The sequence below is a fragment of the Pinus tabuliformis genome, chromosome 4_2, assembly GCF_031772625.1.
Source record: "Pinus tabuliformis cultivar Carrire ecotype Pingquan chromosome 4_2, CPIR1, whole genome shotgun sequence".
Classification (NCBI taxonomy): domain Eukaryota; kingdom Viridiplantae; phylum Streptophyta; class Pinopsida; order Pinales; family Pinaceae; genus Pinus; species Pinus tabuliformis.
In genome coordinates, this window is record NC_142304.1 from 869038750 (window position 1) to 869063608 (window position 24859).

A 24859-nucleotide genomic window follows, 5' to 3' on the forward strand; every position below is an offset into this window, starting at 1 on the left:
ATAATTCCCATCGGGTCTGGCCTTTATCGGCTTATCGCAAGTTGCGTGCCCAACGACCCTTTGTATCGGGGATCACCGATCACTCAATCGCTGATCGCCGATATCTCCGATCATCGCTATCGGCTCCAATCGCAAATTGCAATCAACATACCGCAGTGCCTGGGGTCCTTCCCTTTTGGGTGTGCCGATCGCTGATCAACCAATCGACTGATCGCAATCGCAATCGCATATCGCTCTGCCTGGGGTCCCGATATCGGGCGAAGGCCTACCTCTGATGCAATAAGTCGGAGATCGCTAATCGGGGGTCCTTCTGCTGTTGCTTTAAGTCCTCCTTTTAACATCTCCGATGCGAATTATGCATATAAGTTCTTAAGCTTATTTTTATAAGAATTTGCCTCCTTTCCGAAGGACAATGGCAATCTTCTTTCTGCGATAACTTCTTCATCCGAAGTCCATTTTAGCTCATTCAAGTTGCAGTAGATTCAGAATGAAAATATCTATGCAATGGGATTATTTCCAAGAGCAGCCCTAAACTTTCATTTTCCTCTGTGAGGAACACTTTAGACTTGGAAATCTATCCAAGATCCATTTTGGATCACGCCTTCCCACTAAAAGAACTTTTGGTCTCCAAAAGACTAACATACTGATCTAAACAGTAAATGAGAATAACAACACCCTCTTCTTTCAACCTCCATACACTTGCCTCTGCATAACGCCTCTGAACCAAAGCCTTTGACCACTCTCCTTCTTGGATGTGCTGGTCCTCTTGGGAAGAACTGTTTTCCTCCTTGACTTCATGCAGAACTCCTGCTGAAATGGTCCCAGAAGGTAGTTTGAACTTCTCTGCCTTGATCATTGATCCAAGGTGGCTCAAACAAATGTGAAGTTACAACTGCTTCACAAAATTTTCATTTGTACCTGTTTGACAAGTTGTCAACAACTGTTAACAATAACAGAAATACAGACAACAACTGGATGGCATAAACTCTTGCTTCAACAAAAGAAACAGGTTTTCACATCTTGTGAACACTTCCATGTCTTACATCTGCGTACAAATGATGGAGTAGATAACAAACCCACAAAACATGCATTTAAAACAAATGACCCTTCAAGTCAAGCATGTAGAAAAAGACATGTAGGACTCTTTTTCAAAAGATGAAACACTTCATCATTATCTCCATCTTGGAGACCACATCAACTTTTCTCAAGTCAATTTTGCATTACATGCATGTCAAAGCAATCAACCCTTCAAGTTAATTACACATACATGTTCAAATACAAGGACAACATCAACATCCCTGTGTTCATGCACATCAAGCTTATGCATGCATTTCATCCTTAAACTTTTGCTTAAGCACACTATACTTTCGAAGTTGAAATGAATATAATGTTGCAACAACAAAGTGAGTCTCCTACTCAACTTTTCCATTCACCTTCCTGGTAAAATCCTGCAACTTGCATCTCATTAACAAAGAAATGCAAATAGATGCATCAATAGATATGCAATCTTAATTGGATAAGAACTCTAACCATTTTTTACCAATCCATTTCAAAGGTCTTTCCTTTGTCTGCACATCAGCATCAACATGTGAATCATCCTTTCTCTTTAAACTTTCTTAAGCTTTTGTGGAAGCGTTGTTGGATTCAGAGTCCAACATCTTTTAGCAAGATGCCCTTGCTTATGGCAGTAACCGCAACACATGTGCATCCTCTTGACAACATGATTTGCCTTGTCCAATGGACCTTTGGCTTCTTGCTTCCTTCCCTTCAAAAATTTCTTGCATGTGGCTATCCTTTTCCAACATCTAGAAACATTATGGTTATCCAAACCATAAAAGGAACATGCAATTCTTTTACCATATCTATGTGGAAATTGATCATGCTTTACAAAATCAAAAGGAACATGATTAGAACTAGATTTATACCTTTCGCTTTCACCTTTATTGCCTTCATGAGGAGGTGAATCAAATGAAGAAGTGGCTCCCTTTGGAACACCATCAATCTCTTCAAGGCTTTTAGAGTTTCCGCAACTCTCTGGTTCAAGTGTGTGCTTTTGAACACCTGCGTCCTGTAAATGATGTTTCAAACTATTGCATTCCTTCTGAATACAATCTTCACACTCTTGAGGTAGAAGACTTGAAATGGAACTGTTTCAATGGCCTTCATGGCAGCTTTGGAACTTTCTCCATAAGACTGTCCATAGCCAAGACCCAAGTGCTTAGGCCTTTTCTCAACTATTATTGGATCAACAATACCTTATGCATGTTTGCCCAAGCCCTTTCCTTCATAGCCCATTTAGGACATTAGCTTGGAACCTATGTCTTTGGTATGCTTTTCAAAAGAACCAATACAAGCATTCTTAGAAGAATTTGAAGACAAACAAGAATGGTTTACCTCTTTTTCAAGCTGATACTTGACTAAGGCTTCTTTGGCAACAAAGAGCTGTGACTCCAACTCATGCATCCTTTTCAGGTTCATATTTGCAATATGAAGTTGCCTCTCCATTTCCTGCAATTTGTCAGAAAGCATCTGCTTCTCTTCCTCCACGGAATTCAATTGCTCTCTAAGTATGCTGCTCTTCCTTCCATCCTCATACATTTCCCTCACCATATCCATCATGGTGAACAAGTCTTGCTTCTTGTCTTCATCAAAGAATCTTGTGAAGAAAGCAGAATTTGAGGACTCACTTGTAGAAGTAGTCATTATGCCAATGAACAAAAGAACTTCAAACAAGATTAATAAAGAGCTTATTCAACAACCTTTTGCAACAAACCTCTTATGCTTCAAGGATTGCCTTGAGGTCCTTTGGGATAAGAAGAATGCCTTCAGCCCTTCTTCCTTCTTGTCCTCTCCTGGACTGAGCTATCAATAGCTTTCCCTTCACCTCTGCAAACTCAAACAATACTTAATCTGCAAACAAGCATACAATCAATCAGACAATCAGTCCTTGACTGCCCAAGCACCTTTCAGACAAGCAATCTTTGCTCTGTCAATCAAGCATTCTGATATAACTTTGTTTGAAGGTGGGGTTAATCAATCTCAGGCTTCGATACCACCTGATCTGAAAATGGGGCACTAAAGGCTTCTTGTCAAGCTTACAAGAAGCTCTCCCACTTCTAAAGCTTAAATATTCCCAAGATCTTATAATTAACCAATTGCGGAATTAATAATGCTTGAAATAGGTGTATGCTTGTGTTTATTTTTAACTGTTCAACGCTTTAAATTCGGTTGTTTATGCTGATATGTAAATACATGTGACAGTAAATAATGCAGCAACAAGCAATCACACATAATGGCAATATAATATGGAGTTCACCCAAAACTCTTGGGCTACGTCTCCTTGAGCTCTAGTCAACTCAACTAGGCTCTCTGGGATTATGGCTTAACTTCTTTTACAAGCTCCGCGCTCAACTCCACTAGTTTACACATAACACAATGGGCTTAGAACACCATCTTATCCCTGGCTCTGAAGCTCTCAGGCTTTCTAGCTCTGGCTCTCGGCTTTTGGCTCGCTGGTTTTTCGCTCGACCTCCAAGCGACTCCAAAACCTCCCTCAGTTGCCTGCGCTTCCCGCTACCTTGTCAATTGAGCTCTCTGGCTTTCTTGAGGCATCCTTCTGGCTTTGCGGCTTCCCCAGCCGTTTCTCTGCATGTAATCATTCCTCTGCGGCTTCTTCTGCTCCTTGTCTCTTCGACTGGCCATCTGGCTCTGTGGCTCTCTCTGCGTTACAAACGCATCATTGTCTATAAAACGCCCACTTGCAGTGTGGCACAATGATCAGGGGCAGTTACAAAGGAATCGGGGCCTTCCTTCAGGCAAAACTCGAAAATGGAACAAAATTCCAATATACAGAGATTTACTGGAAATACAATATTAGGTGCAAAACCCTGAACTTCAAATTCTATGAAGTCGCGCTCATATCCCTATCGGGTCCGCCCTTTTATGGCTGTCGCAAGCCCACTGTTGATCTGCGTGATCTCCGATCCAACGACTGATAGCCATTTCGGGTGGCTTATGTGCATGGAGATTACTCGCCCGAAAAGACAGTTTTCTCTCTCCTGCGCCATGCCACGTGTCAGCTAGTGTATGGGATTGGGCGAAGCCCGTCCAATACCACTTACCGCTTGAGGCCCGCCCGAAATTCCGCTTACCACGAAACTCAAATAACACAAAGCTGCATCTATAAACCTTTCGGGTTCGGCTTTCTATCGCAAATCGCAAGTCGCATGGCTAAATGGCCAAAAACCCATTTACACGGGAAATACATTGAAAATCCGAATTTCCGGATTTTGAATATTATGAAATCGGGCTTATAATTCCCACCGGGTCTGGCCTTATTGGCTTATCGCATGTCGTGTGCCCAACGACCCTTTGTATCAGGGATCATCGATCGCCGATATCTCCGATCAGTGCTATAGGCTCCAATCGCAAATCGCAATCGGCATATCGTAGTGCCTAGGGTCCTTTCCTCTTGGGTGTGTCGATCGTCGATCTGCCGATCGGCCGATCACAATCGCAATCGCATATCGCTCTGCCTAGGGTCCCGATATCGGGCGAAGGCCTACCTCTGATGCGATAAGTCGGAGATCGCTAATCGGGGGTCCTTCCGCCTTTGCTTTAAGTCCTCCTTTTAACATCTCCGATGCGATTTATGCATATAAGGCCTTAAGCTTATTTTTACAAGAATTTGCCTCCTTTTCAAAGGACAATGGCAATCTTCTTTCTGCGATAACTTCTTCATCCGAAGTCCATTTTAGCCCATTCAAGTTGCAGTAGATTCAAAATGAGAAGATCTATGCAATGAGACTATTTCCAAGAGCAGCCCTAGACTTTCATTTTCCTCTGTGAGGAACACTTTAGACTTAGAAGTCTATCCAAGATCCATTTTGGATCACTTGGCCTAATGTGCTTGCCTCTCCTTGCCAACCCAAGGGTAATGTCGGAGCACTCTTTGAGGTAGAGATGCTTGCTATACCTTTGACACTTGCATGCCACAATTCCCTTTTCTTTGTCCCCTGTGACCAACACCTGAGGTGGCTCAATTCACTTAAAATTATACTCCTCTTCATTAAGGAATGGGATAATATCTCTTGTGTCCATTAAGCAACAAGGTTCCAATGGCCTTTTTAATTCCCTTATTGGACATTTGGTCTGCATCCTGATTATTCTGTCTCAACATATGAAACATAGAGTAGGAATAAATCTTATTTAGAAGTGTTTTGATTCTCTTGAGGATGCTATTCAATTTTACATCTGCTGGGAGTGTGCCTTAGACTAGATGACATATTAGATTCCTAGAGTTGCCTATGATGATCAAATTATTCATATTATGGGCTTGGGCCTGAATTAAACCTTGCAAGAGAGCATATGCTTCAGCCTAGTTGTTCGTGTCATCTCCCAGACCCCATGTAGGATATTTCAACTTGTCCTCTGGGGCAAATAATCACCCCACTTGGCAGCTACCACCCCTTAAATATTTTCAGAGCGAAATTATTAGTTTGATGAATCAAATACTTTTCTGGATGTTAATTTTGATAATCCCATGAAATATTGCACACTTAAGCCTTCTAGGTATGCTTTAGACAAACATTGAATTTCATATTAGAGTTGCAGTGGCTTTGGACTGCGTTGCGCTAAAAGTTAGGCCCCAAGATGATTTGTTAAAGTTTTGCACGATTAAAGCATCTCACCTACCTTTAAAACATTTATACTTTAGCATATTTTGTGATAGGTGATTTATTTTACTTAAAAGTAATTAACACCAATAAAGAGTGTGAAATATCCTCATCTCAGAAATTACAAGGTAAATTTACTTCTATAAATCAGGAACGTTTCCTGCTGCTTGGCGATGGAGATTAATTTCAGCATAAATATGTTTAACGCCGTAATTTTATATTGAATTCATAGTTAACAAGTTTGAAAAGTTTGGTAGGCTTGTTGGTTCCAGGGGAGTTGGGGGTTGGTATTTTCGACAAATTTGGCATTTGGAAGAAAACAGATTTGGAAATATGGATGATATAAAATTATACTTGAGTATAAAATTACACTGAATTATACAGATTGCTCCGAAATTCAGAAATAATGATAGAAAAAATACAGAAAAATCTACAAAATATTTAATCTTTTTCTTTTTATATTGCGTCTTAAGGTTCAGCCAAAAATAACAAATCTTATTTTTGATGTGTGCCACTTCCTGTTGCCTGATATTTTGTTAAGTTAGACACTATTCTATTACTATACGGATAAATAGCACAATTGATTAGAGGGTGAGGCCTAATTGAACTAGGCTCACCGCTCTATTATCCAAAAAATAACAAATTTTAATGAAGTGCTTAGGTATGCAGAAAATATGCCATTGTTCAGAAGCAAAATTGGGCTAGAGGCCACTGAAGTCTAAAATACTGACAGTATTATCGTCCATGTAACTAACAGTAGAAATAGTCCTTAAACTAGGTGGCATATAAGGCAAAAACCTAGAACTAAAGAAATATTCTTCATAAAAGCAAGAGGAAGCAAAACAGGCCTGGAGGCCATTCCCATGCTTCAGTGTTCATGTTGATTGAATTTGAAGGGGTCCCAGCTTGCATCCCCTCAGCTACAGCATCTGGGGCTTACTAAGTTTTGTATTTCTCTCCAATGTACTCCTAACCTGATCTGAGAATTGCATTGATGGATTCATCATATTCGCTTTGCATCTTTTCCAACTTTTCCAGAACAGGATTGGCCTTTTGCCTTCCAATGTTAGAGGCAACTACTTAATGCCAGTATAAATCAACTATCTTTGCATATTTTGAATCTATGCCTCTGGAATGTCGTGTGTCAGGTATGACTCTGCCAACCTTCTCATTCCCCACATAACCTGGGGTTGGAGCTCACTTCTGTGGTCTACCTAATGCCAGATTATATGAGCTTCACATGCATCTTAGTGCTTTCTGAACGACGAAGTAGGTAGCCTCTGTGTATGTCAACAATCTCCACTTTCCTTGTTCTGTTCCTTAGGAGTTTTCCACCCCTCTTCCCTTTTCCCCTTTTGGAGGCCTACTGTGCCTCTTGCGACCCTCCTCTCATTTTTTCACTTCAAGGCCTCAAAAACCAGACAGGGTTGAGTATATTCGATCTCTCCCTTCAGCAAGAACATCAAACCGCATTGTCTCAACTCTTGTCTCTACTCACTTGAACTTTGCATCCTCTTGCAGCCCACTGACACAATAAACCAGGCATGTAGGAGCTGGATGGGATTGTTCTTCTTTGAAACTATGGAGGTGTCCTTTCATGCTAAGAATTGATGGACGAATTTGAAACCCGTGCTACACAATGCTTTTATAACCAGTGCCTCTCTCACGTGAGGAGCCTTAAAGTGTGGTAATGGAACTGCTGCTGCCTGCCTGTGGTACGACAGCTGTGGGCTGTTACTCTCTGTCGCCTTATCTGATGGACACTTCTTCTTGCCTGTTAAATTAATAAAAGCATTCATTTATTTAATTTTCTGTCTTGCACTGAATTCTGTCAAGTAGTTTGCTAAGTCAAAGTTAATTGAGTGGGATCTGTGGTTTTCCATTTTCTCAATACAGCCAACGACCTACCATAAATATTTAACTAGATGGTGTTCTAATTTAATCTGCTTGGAAGGAATTTCAGTCATATTAGTGATGGTTAATTCGAAGTTTTCACCGTTATGTGAAGATGAATTTCTGTAATAGTATGCAAGAGAATTAGGGGCAGTTCTTGCAGTCCCTTGAGATACATTTTCCCACTTCATATCATTATTATGCCCTCTTTTCAGCCCATTAAATTAAGATAACTATATCTGATTTTAACAATTTATCTCTTTTTGGGTTCTCCAATTTTAATTGTTTTTCACTCTGTATTGTGCCAAACTTGTGTAAAATCTTTTGTTAACTAATCTACTCGTTGAAATTGGTCGCACTCCGGTTAAGATAAATCAAAACGAATTTGACTGAGTTTCTTTCTTTTTTAATTTAATAATATTTACATATTGTTTCCTATTTAATCTACAAGTAGAAAGTAATTTATGTAATTTACTTGAAGAGATAGTTCTGTACAAAACAGCTGTTGTTATTAATTTTATTTTTCAATGTTGCTGCTAATTCCATTTATACTATTTAGAGTTCACAGGAAAACTATGGTACATGACATCCTGCAGGAAGGAGCATGGCCATTGGATAAGATGGTAACATGGTATAAGACATTCCCCCGGTTTGAGCATGACCATTGGCTAAGATCTAGTATGTTGACATAAGATTAGTTTGCAGATAATGAGAAGGAATTGTAGTCAAACCTAAAAAAATAAGACGAGGGTAACCTGGGGTAGAAATACCTAACAAATGAGCAATACAAGTTGAAACAAAGAGGATGACAATGACAGGCCTGAGTGGATATCTTATAAACCTGCAGGTAATGAAGCAATTACAGATTCTTAGATAACTGCTTGCTTCTACTACATGCTATGACACATTCTGATGTAAACACCTTGACACCATAAGCAAACTTGTCTTAAGCTGTTTTGATTCTATTGATGTAAGATTAGTTTGCAGAATATGATAAATAATTGCAGTGAAATTAAGAAGACGAGAAGTAAGTTGGGGTAGAAACACGTAACAAATCAGTGCTACAAGTCTACAACAAAGATGATTACAATGATAAGTTTGAGTGATAAACCTGTGGGTAATGAAACAGCTACAGATTCTTAGATAACTGCTAGCTTCTGCAAGCTATGACACATCCTGATATAAGCACTTGACACATCCTGGTGTAAGCACTCTCATTGCCATCAGTAAAGTTTGAGCACATTCAGTATGATAAACCTTTCCAAGGAACTCCAGAACAGAATACCTAAGATCTTCCATTCTAGAGGTTAGTAGCCTAGTATACACGAATTAGAACCATAATCAAATTCTCATGTTTACTTCAATCAGTTACATGTTTAAGACCATTTTTTATCTTCTTAGTCTGCTTGCAAATCTGTAAAAACCTTCTAACTTGTCAAAAGGATCCTAGTTGTAGGCATCCTTAATGATAAGCATTGATGTTTTTCTTGTCTTCTCTCAGTGCTCATTGTTCTTGACAATCATCAACCTCCAGCCCTGGACTAATAAGCAAACTTGTCTTAAGCTGTTTTGATTCTGTTGATGTAAGATTAGTTTGCAGAATATGATAAATAATTGCAGTGAAATTAAGAAGACGAGAAGTAAGTTGGGGTAGAAACACGTAACAAATCAGTGCTACAAGTCCACAACAAAGATGATTACAATGACAAGTTTGAGTGATAAACCTGTGGGTAATGAAACAGCTACAGATTCTTAGATAACTGCTAGCTTCTGCAAGTTATGACACATCCTGATATAAGCACTTGACACATCCTGGTGTAAGCACTCTCATTGCCATCAGTAAAGTTTGAGCACATTCAGTATGATAAACCTTTCCAAGGAACTCCAGAACAGAATACCTAAGATCTTCCATTCTAGAGGTTAGTAGCCTAGTATACACGAATTAGAACCATAATCAAATTCTCATGTTTACTTCAATCAGTTACATGTTTAAGACCATTTTTTATCTTCTTAGTCTGCTTGCAAATCTGTAAAACCTTCTAACTTGTCAAAAGGATCCTAGTTGTAGGCATCCTTAACGATAAGCATTGATGTTTTTCTTGTCTTCTCTCAGTGCTCATTGTTCTTGACAATCATCGACCTCCAGCCCTGGACTAATTCACTTAGCCTTCTACATGATCCGGTTATATACATGTTTACGAGGATGCCCTATTATTGTATCCTTCTTTACTTCATTTTATTCCTAGATTTAGCTTTGGCATTTTCTAGGAGTTGCGTTTAGACTCCCACATTGTACTTGTACTGGTTGTATTCTTCAGTCCCATTGACCTATTTATGGTCATTCGTTGGACATTAATAAAATTATGTTATCTTACCTCTAGCCTAGAGTTTTATGTTTGTTCTGTCATATGCACTCAGATTTTGTTTAAGACCAATTCTTCTCTTGTTTGTCTATCAATTCTCCTCGACGATCAGAAATTTGGCCTTACTTGTTCCTCACTGGTCATTGTGCTTGAAATTTAGAAGTTGGACCTCACCTTGTCTCTCCTCAAGTTAAAAGTCTTATGTTTGCTCTGTTATATTCAAAGGGAATAACATCAATCAGTTCCTTCTTCAAGACCAGTTCTTCTCTTCATGTTTGGGTTGGAAATTTGTAACACTTTCGCTTTTCAGAGGAATCCTCGTTGTCAGCATCCTTAACATTATGCACTGATGCTTGCCCTTGTTTGTTCTCAATGCTCATTTTGCTTGCCAATCAGAAGTTGAACCTCCTTTAGTCTAGAGTCTTATGTTCGTCCTGTTATATATAAAGGGAAATTATTTTGGCATCATTTGGTGGCAGTTACTCTCTGGTTGTTATGTCAGGTATAACAATATTGTTAGATGAGTCTTGAATGTCCTTATTGTTATGCATAAAATCATAGTTGAGATTCTTTTGACTTTTGTTCCTCTGAGTCCCTGGGGCTTTTATAGTGGTTATCCTCATTCAAGGACGAATGGGACTCTTAATCGTCAAAGAAAAGTAATTGGATGAAGAAGGTTGGAGGGAATAATTTGTAGTGACTTTCAGATATTGATATTGAATTAGATTAAGAGGAGCTTAAGTGGAATGGAGACACATAATTGTGTGAAGACCACACTCCATTTTTTTTCTCCTGGTTTCCAAAATTGTGTCTGTCTACAACTCTGAAAAAAATGCTCGGGTGCTTATTATTAGTGCTTCTAATGTCAAAGAAAAGTAATCAGCCAATAGTGGATGGAGGAAAATTGTTTAGGGATTTTCAGATATTGTTTTCTATTAGATTAAGAGGAATTTAAGTCAAATGAGACATAATTTTGAGCAGTGGTTGGCTGAAGATTACTCTACTTACTTTTTGTTCTTTGTATAGAAGATTTTTAGTACTCCTGCTTTGTATTGACATCATTATACTCAGCAGTCCATTTGACTTACTTTTGTGGTCATTTGTTTGACAATAATATAATTATCTTATCTTATCTACTGTTTTTTGGAGTGATTCTGGACGCCGAAAAAAAGCCCCTGGGTATTCATGTTAATTGATTATTTTGCATTAAAGTTTTCAATTCTGTTAATTGATAGGTGCTGGGAAGTTATTGACAGTCTTGATACTGTACATACATGATCAATGACCTTTATTTCTTGAATGCTCGAAACCCTTAATGTAGGATTTTTCTTTTTTCCTTTGATTTAATAATCTGCCCCTTCAGGTTCTGCCTTGTATGATGGCTTGAAGATCCCAAAATGTTGTGTGTTTGTGTTATGTGGCAATAATATGATTTATACCTTCTTGAAATTCCAAATTTTGTTCATTGTTGAATAAATTTTTGAGAAGCTTGTATGGAATTAATTATTTTGCAAAAAAGTTTTCAATGCTGTTAATTGTTAGGTGCTGGGAAGTTATTGACAGTCTTGATACTGTACATACATGATAAATGACCTCTATTTCTTGAATGCTCGTAACTCTTAATGTGGGGTTTTTCTTTTTTTCCTTTGATTCAATAATCGGCCCCTTCAGCTTCTGCCTTGTATGGTGGCTTGAAGATGCCAAAATGTTGTGTGTTTGTGTTATGTGGCAATAATATGATTTATACCTTCTTGAACTTCCAAATTCTGTTCATTGTTGAATAAAGTTTTGAGAAGCTTGTATGAAATTAATTATTTTGCAAAAAAGTTTTCAATGCTGTTAATTGTTAGGTGCTGGGAAGTTATTGACAGTCTTGATACTGTACATACATGATAAATGACCTCTATTTCTTGAATGCTCGTAACTCTTAATGTGGGGTTTTTCTTTTTTTCTTTGATTCAATAATCTGCCCCTTCAGTTTCAGTTTCTATGTATTCGGTTTCTGCCTTGTATGATGGCTTGAAGATGCCAAAATATTGTGTGTTTATGTTATGTAGCAATAATATGATTTATACCTTCTTGACATTCCAAATTTAATGTAGCAATAATATGATTTATACCTTCTTGACATTCCAAATTTAGACAGTGTAATTGTGTTTTATAATCTTGCATTTCTTGGTAACAAGCACTGGAATTTTGTATTGTGCAGATAAGAAGGTTTTTCCTAAATATGATATTCTTGGTTGGTATTCAACTGGGAGTGATGTTAAAGAGACAGACATGCAAATTCACAAATCTGTAAGTTGTGCTGACATAACAGTTGCCTTCTATTGTTTTGTTATTGAAGCAAGGGTCTTTTCCTAAACTGTAAATCAACTTGGATGAACATCTTTTGAAACTTTTTTCAAGAAAAAAAACTTATTTTTCATTCAAGAAGAATTAGAAATACATTCCATATGGTGCACGATGCATAGTTGTCAATTCTTGTGCTCTTATCTGTAAACATCACTGAATTGCCTATAATTCTACCGACCATTCATTAGAAATATAATCTTGAAGTTGGCATGTTCAAAGAACTTACATTACATTGAATCAAAGCACCTATCAAGTAATGAGATCAAAGCCTGTCAAAAAATTACATTGATAGCCACTTTCAAGAAAAAGCTGAAAAACTTTTTTTGGAGGAGACTAAAAGCCTCTCCTAATATTCATCTCCAATGATCTGATTGATTTTCCATCAATTGTAAACTGTTGATTTTGTAGCCTCGGAAGGTTTTCTACATTGGCTCGGTGTCTAGGCATGTAGAAGATATTTGATTGCCTCTTTAGGTGCTTGCTTGGGGGAGTAAGTGATTTTACAATTTCTTCCTAAGGTTAACTTAGGAAAAGTACAATAATTAATTCAATTAATTATGGTGGACTATTAGGCCAAAGCTCTATGGATAAATAGTAAAATTATTTGAGGAACTTAGATATAATCTTGACCGTTGAGCTCAAGTCAGGCTTGGGATTTAATCCTAGCCATTGATTGCTAGGGAGGCCGAGTTGTTTAAGAGGAAGCCCAAATTGTAGAGGAGGCTGAAACATCCTGAGAGGCTGATTTTCTCAATTGCGCAGGGATTGTATGAGGTGAGAAGAAAGGGGGGCAATTTTCTGGTGAGACAGGTCCATTTCTCCAGTGCCGAGTTTCTTTAGGATGGTCAATTCCAGGGGCCGAGTTAACATACCAGTGTGATTATTTTATTAGCAATTTCAGAAATTTCTGAGATAAATATTTTCTAGGGTTTTAATAAATTGTTAAAGTAAATTAATTCAGATCTGGTATAAAAGAATTTAACATAAACCATCTTTAGAAAGTGTATTATCTTGAACATTGAGCTCCGTCTAGACATGTCTGAAAGATACCTCTTGAATCTGCCTTGATTTTTTTTTCAAATGCTTAGCTAATGGGGATAAACCAATACCGTGGACCTGAAGCTTATTCTGTATCCAATTTATAGTTAGAATTGAATCCCTCAATATTTGAAACTTGACAATCCCTTTTTCAATTGCAGATTTCATAAGTAAAAATAGAGCTTTGAATTCCCCAACAATGATTTGTTCCTTTTCCTAGTATATATCCTTTGTAATGAAGAAATGAGAATCTGAAAAAAATAAAACAAATCCCAATCTGCACCTCTGCCCTGGTCCTTGACAGTCCCTGTTGAAGAAACTCCAAGCATATGACCTTCTATTGAAAGTGCTCCCACAACCCTCCTCTCCTTTATATGCACATCAGGGTTGTAAATTGATAGTAGAGTCAATACCTAGGCAGAGCTTTGAAAATATGGGATTGGTTTATCTTCAACGAAACTAGAGTTGTGGGCCAGTCATATTCCCTAAGTGGCTAAAATGGGAACTGCCCTAGAAGGCTTTGGCTTTCTTCTTATAAACCACTCTGGAAATTCATATCTACAATCTCTTGATGCCACTAATACTGAAAACCCAACAAAGTTTTGAAATCCTTCCAGACCTGCATAGAGAATGAACGGGACAAGAAAATATGAGTGGTAGTCTACTCATTTGCTTTATACAGTGAAACATTCTAGGGCCAATCTTGTTCCCCTTTTGAAGCATTTCCCAAGTCAATACTCTTAGATGGAGCCTTAACCTTTCACAATTTTGACCACCACCATTCAATCCTTACTAGGGTTGAGGGATCACAGTGATAGATAGCTAAGCTTTGTAGTGTAATCAACCCCTGTCTAATTCATTGCTTGTACTATATTGTCAGGATACCTATTCAACCTTATATGGGTTCTTCTTAGTCTAGTCAGAAAAGATTCCCTTCCTTGACTCATCTCATCATTCAGCCCTAATTTCTGAGCTAATAACCAGCCTTGGGGCCATAGGGTGGTTTCAATTGGATTGCTGACCATAGTATTTAAAACCGGAACTGGTAACTGACTTGGTCTACCTATCAAACTGATTTTTGAACCGGAACCGGTAACTGACTTGGTCCACCTATCAAACCGATTTTTGAACTGGAACCAGAAAAACTGGAGTGGTCAGATCTCAATGATCTGGTCTTTTTTTCCCAAGGAAAAATCATAATTTTATTCAACTTGAGAATAAGGACAATTACATTCTGAAAATGCCCAAAGGCATTCAATCATGACCAGCCTTGCAGCTGGTGCACACTATAAAGAAAGACATTATATATAATAAAACAAAACATAAAATTTTTACGGGGTTAAGTGATAAAAATCACTTAATTTAACTTTTTTTTTCCTTTCTTTCTTCCCACCTTTCTCCAAAATCCTTGATTGGGGCTGGTTGTTACTATTGCCAGTTGATTGCCATCTCTTTATGCATCCCGGATTTTTTTTCTGTGGGTATTTCCTCTTTTTGCTGCTTTGGAATTATGATCTCATTTGATTCCATTCCCCTTTGGGTGTCTTTCATTGATTCAGATCTGTCCCCTTCACCACCATTGGCTTGGCTACCAAGTTGAGCCAGTGCTTTTGAATTCAGATGTTCTTCCTCGAGCTCTTCTTCTTTATTTTGTTGAAAAGTATAGTGAAGAAGGTCATCTTTGTGCGCGTGCCTTAGCCAGAGAAAGAACACGATCAATCATTTCTTTAGCATGGATGAATTCGTGGAGCTAGGACGAGTTCATGGAGTTAGATGGTTCATGCACAGAGTTGGAGAGGCAGTTATGTTGATATCCAAGTGCATGTTCAAATTTAGAAATTGACGAGTTGGAGAGCTTCAGTCTTGATTGAAGCAAGGATGTTTTACACTAGGAGTTGACTTAGTTAACAAGTCAAACTCAACTTGTGTTCTAAAATTTCACTTGCTAGATATAGCATGATCACATTGCTTAAAAGGACAAAGGAACAATTGTAATCAATTGTTTTGTGCACAAGGTTGTGAGACAAAACAATAACTCACGAGTTTGTGGCAGGTTGCACCAATTTGTGTGTGAGAATTTCTTGTTGTGAGTATGTACCTTTTTTTTAACCATGGTGAATTGGTAAGTCCTTGGACTAATATGGATCAACTCTCGTGGCTTCTTTATAACACCAAGAGTATATCCAGCAACCTGCAAGCCAGGTATACCAGATCCTATGATCTAACAAGAGCTGAGACTCTCGGAAATGGGGAGTCTACTCCTTGAGCAGAGATCATAGCTGGCCATATACTCAATGGGATTTGAACTTCGGTCTCGTTGGTGTCAACCAGCAAGACTTACTGTCAAACCACATATCACTGTATTGAGTGTGTACTTTGGAGGAGCCAATACATAGAGCATAGGGAGAATTCCTTGTTGCTGGAGAATAGGAGGTTGTGCGCAAGGAATTTGGGCCAACCAAAGAAGGCCTGTGTGTAGAGAATTCAGGCCAGCCAAAGGAGGCTTGTGCGCAGTGAATTTGGGCTAGTAATGGAGACTTGTGTGCAAGGAAAGAGGGCTAGGCAGGTTGCTAGTAAGGAGGCGCTAGGTCAAGGTTGGTACAGGGTATTTCAAGCTATTGTAAGCAGTGAAAACATTGAGTTTTCTAGTGAAACAAATTGCCTTGTAAAGAGATCTAATTTCTTCAACTCTATCAATAAATTCTACAACAAGAAGAGAGATTTCCCATTTGGGTGCCATAGAAAAATTATTGTGTTATTGTGTGACTGTGTTTATTTTATCACTGTTTCTATTCTACTGCTTATTTAGAGTAGAGAAATTCTGTGTCTTGGTAGATTGAAGTCAGTTTCAAATTGTTCATCATAGCAGTTGCAAAATTTCAAGGAAAATCTACTGGGTATCGGAGGAGAGATCAACATAAAGACCAACACACAAAGATCAAGTTGATAAGTTTCTGAAAAACACAGATTAGAGTTTGTTGAAGAGCACAAATCACTCAGGAAGGTGAGCACTAGAGTTTGAAGAGCCAAGTGGAGCAATTCCTTGGATAACAGTATGGCGTTCCTAGGACTGAGGTCAGATCACAGTCTAGAGGGAGCCTCGAATTTCTGTGCATGGAAAGGAGGGAATCACAATAGTGTTGGAAGATAACAAGGTGTGAGGAAGAAAAATCTGTATTTACCATAGGTTGAGACAGGTGCAACCTTGAGCAGCAAGGCACGAAGCTCTAAGAGTAGAGAAGTGATGGTTGAGCGAGAGCAGCATAGAGCTCTCAAGATGGAGCCTCAACCAGTATCTTAGTTTGAGTCATAGCCATTTGGCAGTTGGGTCGATCAATAGGATGATGAGCAATAGAGCTCAAGACGAGTGGAGGCAACCACTCAGTCAGTGACTCCCAATATATGGAGAGTTGGAGCCAAGTGGGCAGTGTTACCCACCACCCGTGTGTAGTATCCACAGGAGAAAAAATTTCTCCTACATGGTCCTCAACCGATAGCCAGCAACCCCCTTGTAGCCACCAGATAGCTCGATGTGCCACCATCTCCACCACCAAAGCCAACCATATGCTCCCTTGCCCATCTGATATGATCGTATGTTTGAAGGTGGGCCTTCCAACCTGGAAAGTATGGCTTTTCATTGTGTAGTTGGGTACTTTTGTTTACTTACCATGGACACTTGGGCATGGATTAGTGGGGGGATTTGGTGGAAAGAGTGGGCTTGGTTTGTACTCTTGTTTCCTCTATCAAATTTGATGGTTAATGTTGTATCCTAGTCTCGGCGAATGGGCTACTAGCTTTAGGGGTGGCACTACATGGAAAACCCCGATTTTGGTTGCGCGGTCCCGCTCCCTGAGACCATATACATCACTACCCTCCACTCATAACCCCATTCACCATATTTCCCATCTGGGTCCACAAGGAGTTAGCCTGTGCATCCCCTTGTGCACACCTTGGGTCAGGCCTGGAAGGATGCACAGAAGGTTGATGCAGCTAAAAGAAAAGAAAAAGCATAATTTGGCCACTCTCAATAGGAAATGTACCATAAAATGCAAAAGATGGCTAGGACATACAAATTTACAACGTGGGCAAAAGCCAAACATGAGCTCTACCCCTACCATCATGGCCATCACCTTGGTTCCTAGGGCCCCTCCGACCCCTTACATCATTAGGGAACCCATGATTGCCCCACCCCTGGTGGGCGATGAACTGCCCCACTTTAAGGGGGTATTCACTACTATATCTTACATATCATGTTCTCATCCCTTGGAGCCTCGAGCAGTTACAAAAGAAAAATCTATAAAAGGCAAAATGCATATGAAGAAGGGTGGAAAAACAATGGCCGAGGTAACTCATGTACCACGATTTCTCCTTCCCACACTCATATACCCAAGTGTGGGATTCCTTTATTTTAGCTACCCTTGTACTGTGGCATGTGGCTTGGAGCCTTCTCCTGATGCCCCACTCCATTCCATCATTATTTCACATACCAACTGCCATTTGATTGACGTACCATGGAAATGTCACCCCCTTAGAGGCCGGAACTACCTAATAAGGTCCTTGGTTAACCTTCTTGAACTTGGAGACACTTGTACGTTTTGAAGCCCATTATGGAAGGGCATGCCACTATGAAATGTCCATTTGGTTCGATGATGTGTAAGCTCATTTACTTAATTGCACTAATGATTGGTTGTACTGGAAGGTGAGAAAACACATTGGATCTTATACAGGATTGTAGGTGGGTCTTCATCTGGGGTTTGGTCTCCCTATACAGGGTCCAAGCCCTCCAGAGGGTCATATTGCCATTTATATAATGAGCATTGAGAGTCGCGGGTCTCCACCATAGTAGAGAGCAGATTGCCACTTCATGGGATCCTTCAGTTTCACTTACTGCTTGTTCATGTTCAACCTATTGGATGATGATGATGCACCTAGACCACCTTGCTTAGTTGGCTCCACTCTTGCACGACACACTTGGCGTTTGATCTAGGGCTCGAATGAGGATGCATCTCGTCATGGGAGACTTTGGGAGGGCTTGCATCATTCTTCTGGCCCTTACAAATGGGATACCAACTTGTTCGATCCATTGGGAGACCCATGAGGATATTTTGTGCCCCCATAGCCACTTGGGGACACCATAGGTTCTTGGATATTAAGGGGCCAACCTCTTGATCACTATGTTTCGAGCTCATTCATTCATCTTGGTACACTTTGGATTGCACTAGGCCTCAATGGCCCTTCAAATATTGTATTTACTATTTTTCCCTCTTGGGAGGCTTGTTTTTGTATGATGGAGCTATCTTAGTAGGCTTCTCACCGAGGAATGTTATTTTTGCACATTATTTTATTAGTTGGGGCATTATTAGGCCAACCCCTCGATCACTATGTTTCGAGCTCATTCATTAATCTTGGTACACTTTGGATTGCACTAGGCCTCAATGGCCCTTCAAACTATTGTTTACTATTTTTCCCTCTTAGGAGGCTTGTTTTTGTATTATGGAGCTATCTTGGTAGGCTTCTCACCGAGGAATGTTATTTTTGCACATTATTTTATTAGTTGGGGCATTATTAGGCCTAATTAGGCAAATTGAACCCATTAGGGAGGATATATATTGATGTGATGATCATTTCATTTGATCATCACTTGGATTTGGATTTGTATCTCTTGAGAATTTTGCTAGCCTTATTGATGGACGAATTTTGATCTTGATGCATTTCCATGTTTGGAAGAGCTTGTGTTTGATCTTGGAGCTTCAATTTTCTTGTTTATTGATGATTGGAAGATTTTTCGCTATACTTGTAAGTGTATTTTCATGGTTTATGACTCATGTTTTGTCACTTATGTAATGTATGAAGATTTTCGCTCATGACGCTGCCTTAGTGAAATGCGAATTTGTTAATCTTGTCTTTGTGAGGACTTTTCATATGTTTCATGCAAATTATAGAGAATAAATATCCTAGGGGTATATGAATGTTCATAGTTACCTTGATAAGTCATCAATTGCAACATCAAAAAAGTGTAAATTTTCCTAGTGACCTAGTTGCTGCCTCTAGGGCCATGCGAAGTTGCTGGGAAACTCCTTGATTGGGTATAAAGATCTCTAAACATTGAATCTCATTGACTCATTTCTCCCAATAGGCTAGGCACTGGTCTAGTCCTAGGTGATCACAAAACGAAAATCATTCTCACCTCCTTTCTTCTCTTTCTAAGCCCTAACCCTAGTAGGCCATCTAGGGCATCAAACAAAATTTCTTGTGGCCATCCAAAATTGATGAAAATTGGTCAAGAACTACATTGGCTTGTCCTTGAGAGGTTCCTCCAAATCTCAAGACAATCCGACGGTGAAATTTGAAGATATTCCAAGCCCTAGCTCGAGGACCATTGTCCCAAACTTGTCTTTGGTAAGTGGCTTCATTAGGGATCATTACATTAAACATTAAAGTCAATTTTCATCACTTTGATCCTTTTCTCCTCTCTCACTTGGTCAAGTCCATTTGTTTGAAGTCTTACCCCAAACCCTTGATCTTGTTTGGGTCCACTAAGGCTTCTTTGTGGTCCTGCAACCTTATCACTCTGATCTTGTAAGGATTACTTAGAAACCCTATTCTTCTAGGATTCTTAGGTCCGCGACACCTCTTACCAAGAGATACTCCTCAACTCTGGGTCTAGGTTTCCCCCTACCCCTTCTTGGAGACCTATTCATCTTGCTTCTAAAGCAAGCAATCCCTATCATTAGAGTCTCTCCTTTGAATAGGCTCTTGGAATCACTATCTACACATCATTGATAAATTTCTTCTAGTGATTTCCTTAATACCGGGACACCTCCCTTTGGTGAAAGTCTGTAAAGAGCAGGGAGCTCTAGCTCAGGTAACAGTGGGTTATTGCCCATTGTTGCCACTTGACCTAGTAGTTGCTCCATAGGAACCCGTCCTAGGACACCTGCATTTGGTGCCGTTGCCGAGGAGAAAGCAAGTGTACCTCCCTAGTGAATCATTGAGGAATTAATTCATTAATGACAAGATAAGTGTTTCTTTGGTGACTCCACAACGCCCTTCATAGAATTGGGAGCTTTGAAATCTTGACTTATCATCAAAGAAGTGATGAGTCACCTCATACTCCTTTCTTTGACAGGGCACTCTATCGAAAGAGGCATAAGCATGGGTTTTTCGATCCCTTCAATTTTTCCAATATTCTAGGTGCCCTTCTTTTCCCTCCTCCAGAAGACCCAAATAGACCAATATTTACCGAAGAAGATCCCCAAGAGCACCTCACAACGTTTGAGTATCGAGTGTGTGATCAATCCTATAGTGAAGATGTTAAAATTGGCAACTAGGGCCAAACTCCATGTGGGTCATCTTATTTTTGGCAGCTGATATTTTTCTTGGATTCCTTTCATTGAGAGGTGTAGGATTGATCTAAAGATCATTTGATTCCGATAAGTATTCATGGAGATATGAATTTATTTGTGTTATGGGACAATTCGTCAAGGTCGGCCAACAACCAAATTGCCCCCACTTGTTCTCAACGTTTTAGTATAAATAGAGGTGCCTTGAAGGTCATTTGAACACACACTTCTTGTGATCTCTTCCTCTCCAGTTGTCTTGGGTTTTGGTGGGAGGAGAGATCCTAAGAAGAAAATGTTGCCCTAATGGAGATGATGCCCTAAAACGTAGTCATGGAGGAGACTTCTATAGCGCAGCAAGGAGAAGTTCTAATTGTTCGAAACGTAGGTATAGAAGAGACCCTAAGCAACTGTCCTTAAAAGCCCTAAACGTTGTCCTAGGAAAAGACACCTAGCTGTAGAGAATAGGACTAATGCAGCCTTATAGACACAAATGAATGGTGTATAAAGGAGGCCTCAACGTGCCCTAGCCGCAACCAAGGATGAGGCCTAATTAGACGTGGAAGACAGGCCCTAAACGCTGATGTATGAGGCTAAATCCATAGTTCAGTTTGTGCCCTAGTCACTGTCCAGGTGTGCCCTAATCGCAGGCCTTACTCCGTAGCAAAAGAAGGATTAGATGTTGCCTTACATCCGTTGTTGAAGGAGGCTCCTATATGTTGCATAGAGGAAGCCCAATCATGTGTTTAGCACTCTTTTGGGACAACGGATTGCACAGGAAGGAGTGCAAGGTCAGAGCCCTAATCTAAGTTTTGGATGGACAGTTTGTGTTGGGGTAGTACAGAGAGCCCTTGGTCAATGGAGTGTCAAGTAAAGAAATTACCATGTGTGGGAAACTATCTTCAGTATAATGTTATGACTGTGTTGTGTGATAGTAACTCATGTGCTAATGACAGTAAAGCATAGCAGTAAAATCTTGTGAACATATGACAGTGATATATTCAGTCTGATGTATGGCATGTCAGATATATACCTACAGTAATGAAGGGACAAAGATTTAGTGATGATTGATCAAAGATCCTAGTGTTTAATAATGTTCTTACTACAATGGTATTTGGGTTATACTGTATGCCATATCCTGTGATGAAAAGTGAAGGACGATCTTGTAAAGGAGACAACCTTCCCTTAGAGGACAATTGCAGACAAATCTGGGCAGATTTTGTGACTGCTAGGAGACTGCACTCTGGACCTGTTGAAGGAGTCTAGCTACTCTGCTAGGTTGTAAGCCATAGTAAGCAGCTAAGACTGGTGAGTACAATGGCTGATGGTTGCAGCATATTTAATGTCATGATGAATGCAACATGATGGGTGCAACATAGTGATGAAAGCAGATCAGTGATTGGGTGCAACACAGTGATGAAAGCAGATCAATGATTGGGTGCAGCACAGTGACAGGTTCAGCATGATGATTGGGTGCAGCAAAGTGAGGTGCAACACAGTGAGGAGCAGCATGGTGATGGAGTCACCTTGGATCAGTGGACATAGTATGCCTTCTACTTAGCTCAGATCAACTACCTCATATGCTATCTTCTTAGAGAAGATCTATGCTTTGATTTAGATAAGTCAATATGTTGAGTTCTGATGTATATGTACTATCTCTCTCTCGACTGAACTATTGAAGAACATATAAGAAGAATTGATCAAGGGTTTCTCCACATTGGGGTTTGTCCCTAGCTAGCGCCACATCTTGTGTCCTCTTGGCTTGGCTTGTCTTTTGCGATTTATGTTTATGTTCTATCTGCATTTTACTATCATGCTAAATGTGATTGCTAATCTGGAATTGATATTGAGCTAATATGGAAAATTGAAGTAAATTTGTTATCATCATAGAATATACCTAAAATTAACATGGTATTAGAGCTGAGGCGAAGACAAAGCCCAAGAAAGAGTGAAAGAGCAATCACCCAAGACAGTTGGAAAGGACAAAAGGCTCTATGGGTTCCTCATCCCTCTTCAAATTCACCAGGGGTGAAGTCGAAGCAGAGAATATTATCTGAGTGGCACAATAGAAGCATCTGATGGCCTACCTAAAGATCACTTCAATGGGAAGTCCAGATCTAAGGGTGGAAGGAAAGGTAGATGCATTGCTTGCAATAAGTTCGGCCATTATGCGAAGGAGTGTCCGAATGGTAGGGACACATCACTTGATGATGATAACAATCATTCTAGGGTCATCTTCAATGATCGGAGGAATGACAGGTAATGTAGGACATCAAGGAAATGGCCGACTCTTCAAAGAAAGTAAAGAACCCCAGGAATGAAGAATCAAATGTTGTTTTTGATAAGATAAAGAATTATTATTTTATATTGGCCCTCTCCTCCAGAGTCCAAACTCTTTGGGAATCTGGCTTATTGATTGTAGTGCTTCAAGGCACTTCGTCGGATAGAAGGGTGCTCTCTCTAATTTGGTAGAGATGGAAACAATCGTGGGATTATACTTGGAGTCAATACCACCTATCCCGGAAAGGGTGTAGGGAATGTTACCCCTCAATTGAATGAGGGTAACTCAATTCATTTACAAGAAAAGCTAAATATAGAAGTGATAAAAACAACATTGCTATAAATAGCATTTCGGGATACATTCCAATTTTAGTTAGTCCCTGAACTAAAATTGAGAATCAAAATTCGAATTTGATCTTAGCAGTTGTTTGTAAAATAATTAATTAATTCATCTTGAGTTAATTAGTTGTAGAAAATCAAACATGAAGTCTATGTGAAGACATGCAACAGTTTCCCCTTTGATTGAGGAAGTTATCCCTTGATTAAGGAGATCAGGATGAGTTGTACTTTGAGTTGTAATTAATTAGCTCAGTTAACTGAGTTAAGTCCAGTTAGATTAGTTCCAACAGTTTGTGGAACTGATTGTGAGTTCAGTTAGTTAATGCATGCATGCATGTAACTACTGCACTTCAAATAATTGAATATTCTCTCATAAATAACTCATGCATGTCAGTTCAGTTAGAGACCCAGTTGAGATCAGAGGATGGGACAATGTACTATCAGTTGCAGGAATATTCCATTGAGGATATCTCTTGCATGCAAAAGGAATTCATTCCATGGAGATTGCGCAGTTACCTCTGAGTTTGGTGAGTTGTGTGAGAGGTGATTTCACACAGGTGGCAGCCAGAGGACCCAGGAGAAATTGCGCAAAGAAATAAGAGGCTTGGAGGACTGGAGGAAGGCATATGTTGTGTCTATTCAATCTATGAGCAACATGGAGGGATTGTACTAAGAGCTGGATAGCTTGTGAGCTAGAGCTTTGTGTAATCCAGAGATATTTCCACTGTATGATAATACAGAGATCGGGGTTTTCAACTGAGGCTTTCCTGAGAGTATTCTCCTGTGTTCATGTGTGATTGATTTCTCATTCTTTGTTATATGTGTTCTATTTGATCTTGCTCAAAATCGATTAAGCTTCCGCAAGTTTGTTTGTAGAAGTAGATCAAGTATTTTGCTTTAGTATATTGCATTATCAGGTGATCTACAGTGGGAAATTCTACAACCTGATCGCAAGAAGAATCTGTTGTCCATTTCGGCAATGGAAGTCAAAGGTTTCAAGGTGGCATTCATCAATGGAAAGGTACGTGTTTGAAAATGGAATTTTCAAAGATGCCTTTATTCTGGGTTGACAATGTGTATCAAGTTGCAGGAAACCCCTTAGGGACAATGTCAGTTGACACATCTCTTCTATATCACTGAAGGTATGCTTATAAAGGGGCCCTACCCGATGTGAGTCAAATGGTGATAGGGATGCCTGAAATCAAGAAAAGCATGAAGGTACATGTCCGAGATGTACCAAAGGAAAATCTTACAAGGGGACCATTCCCCTTATGTAGTAGGTCTATAGGTTTGGAACAACCCGAGGGGTTTGAGATTCATGATCAGGAATCTCATACAGGTTGAAGAAAGCCCTCTATGGCTTGAAGCAAAACACCCCGGGCTTGATATGAGAGGATTGATAGCTGTCTGATGAAGCTGGGACTTACTAGGAGTGAAGCCGGTCCAAACAATTGCTTGAAGGTTGTGGATGATAGACATCTCATTCTGGCACCTTATGAGGATGACCTCTTCCTGACAGGTGCTGACCCTCTCATTTGCAAAAGTAAGAGGGAGTTAGATTTCGGATTTGGAATAG

General features: G+C 39.6%; 1 protein-coding gene across 1 annotated transcript in view; it reads left to right on the forward strand.

Moving 5' to 3' along the window:
* LOC149172416 (COP9 signalosome complex subunit 6-like) overlaps nt 1-24859 on the forward strand; it is a 156024-nt gene that overhangs the window by 21378 nt on the left and 109787 nt on the right. The window contains exon 2 of the mRNA XM_089424319.1: nt 12141-12229. Within this exon, the coding sequence (XP_089280445.1) occupies nt 12141-12229 (89 nt within the window). The remainder of the gene's footprint in view (nt 1-12140; nt 12230-24859) is intronic.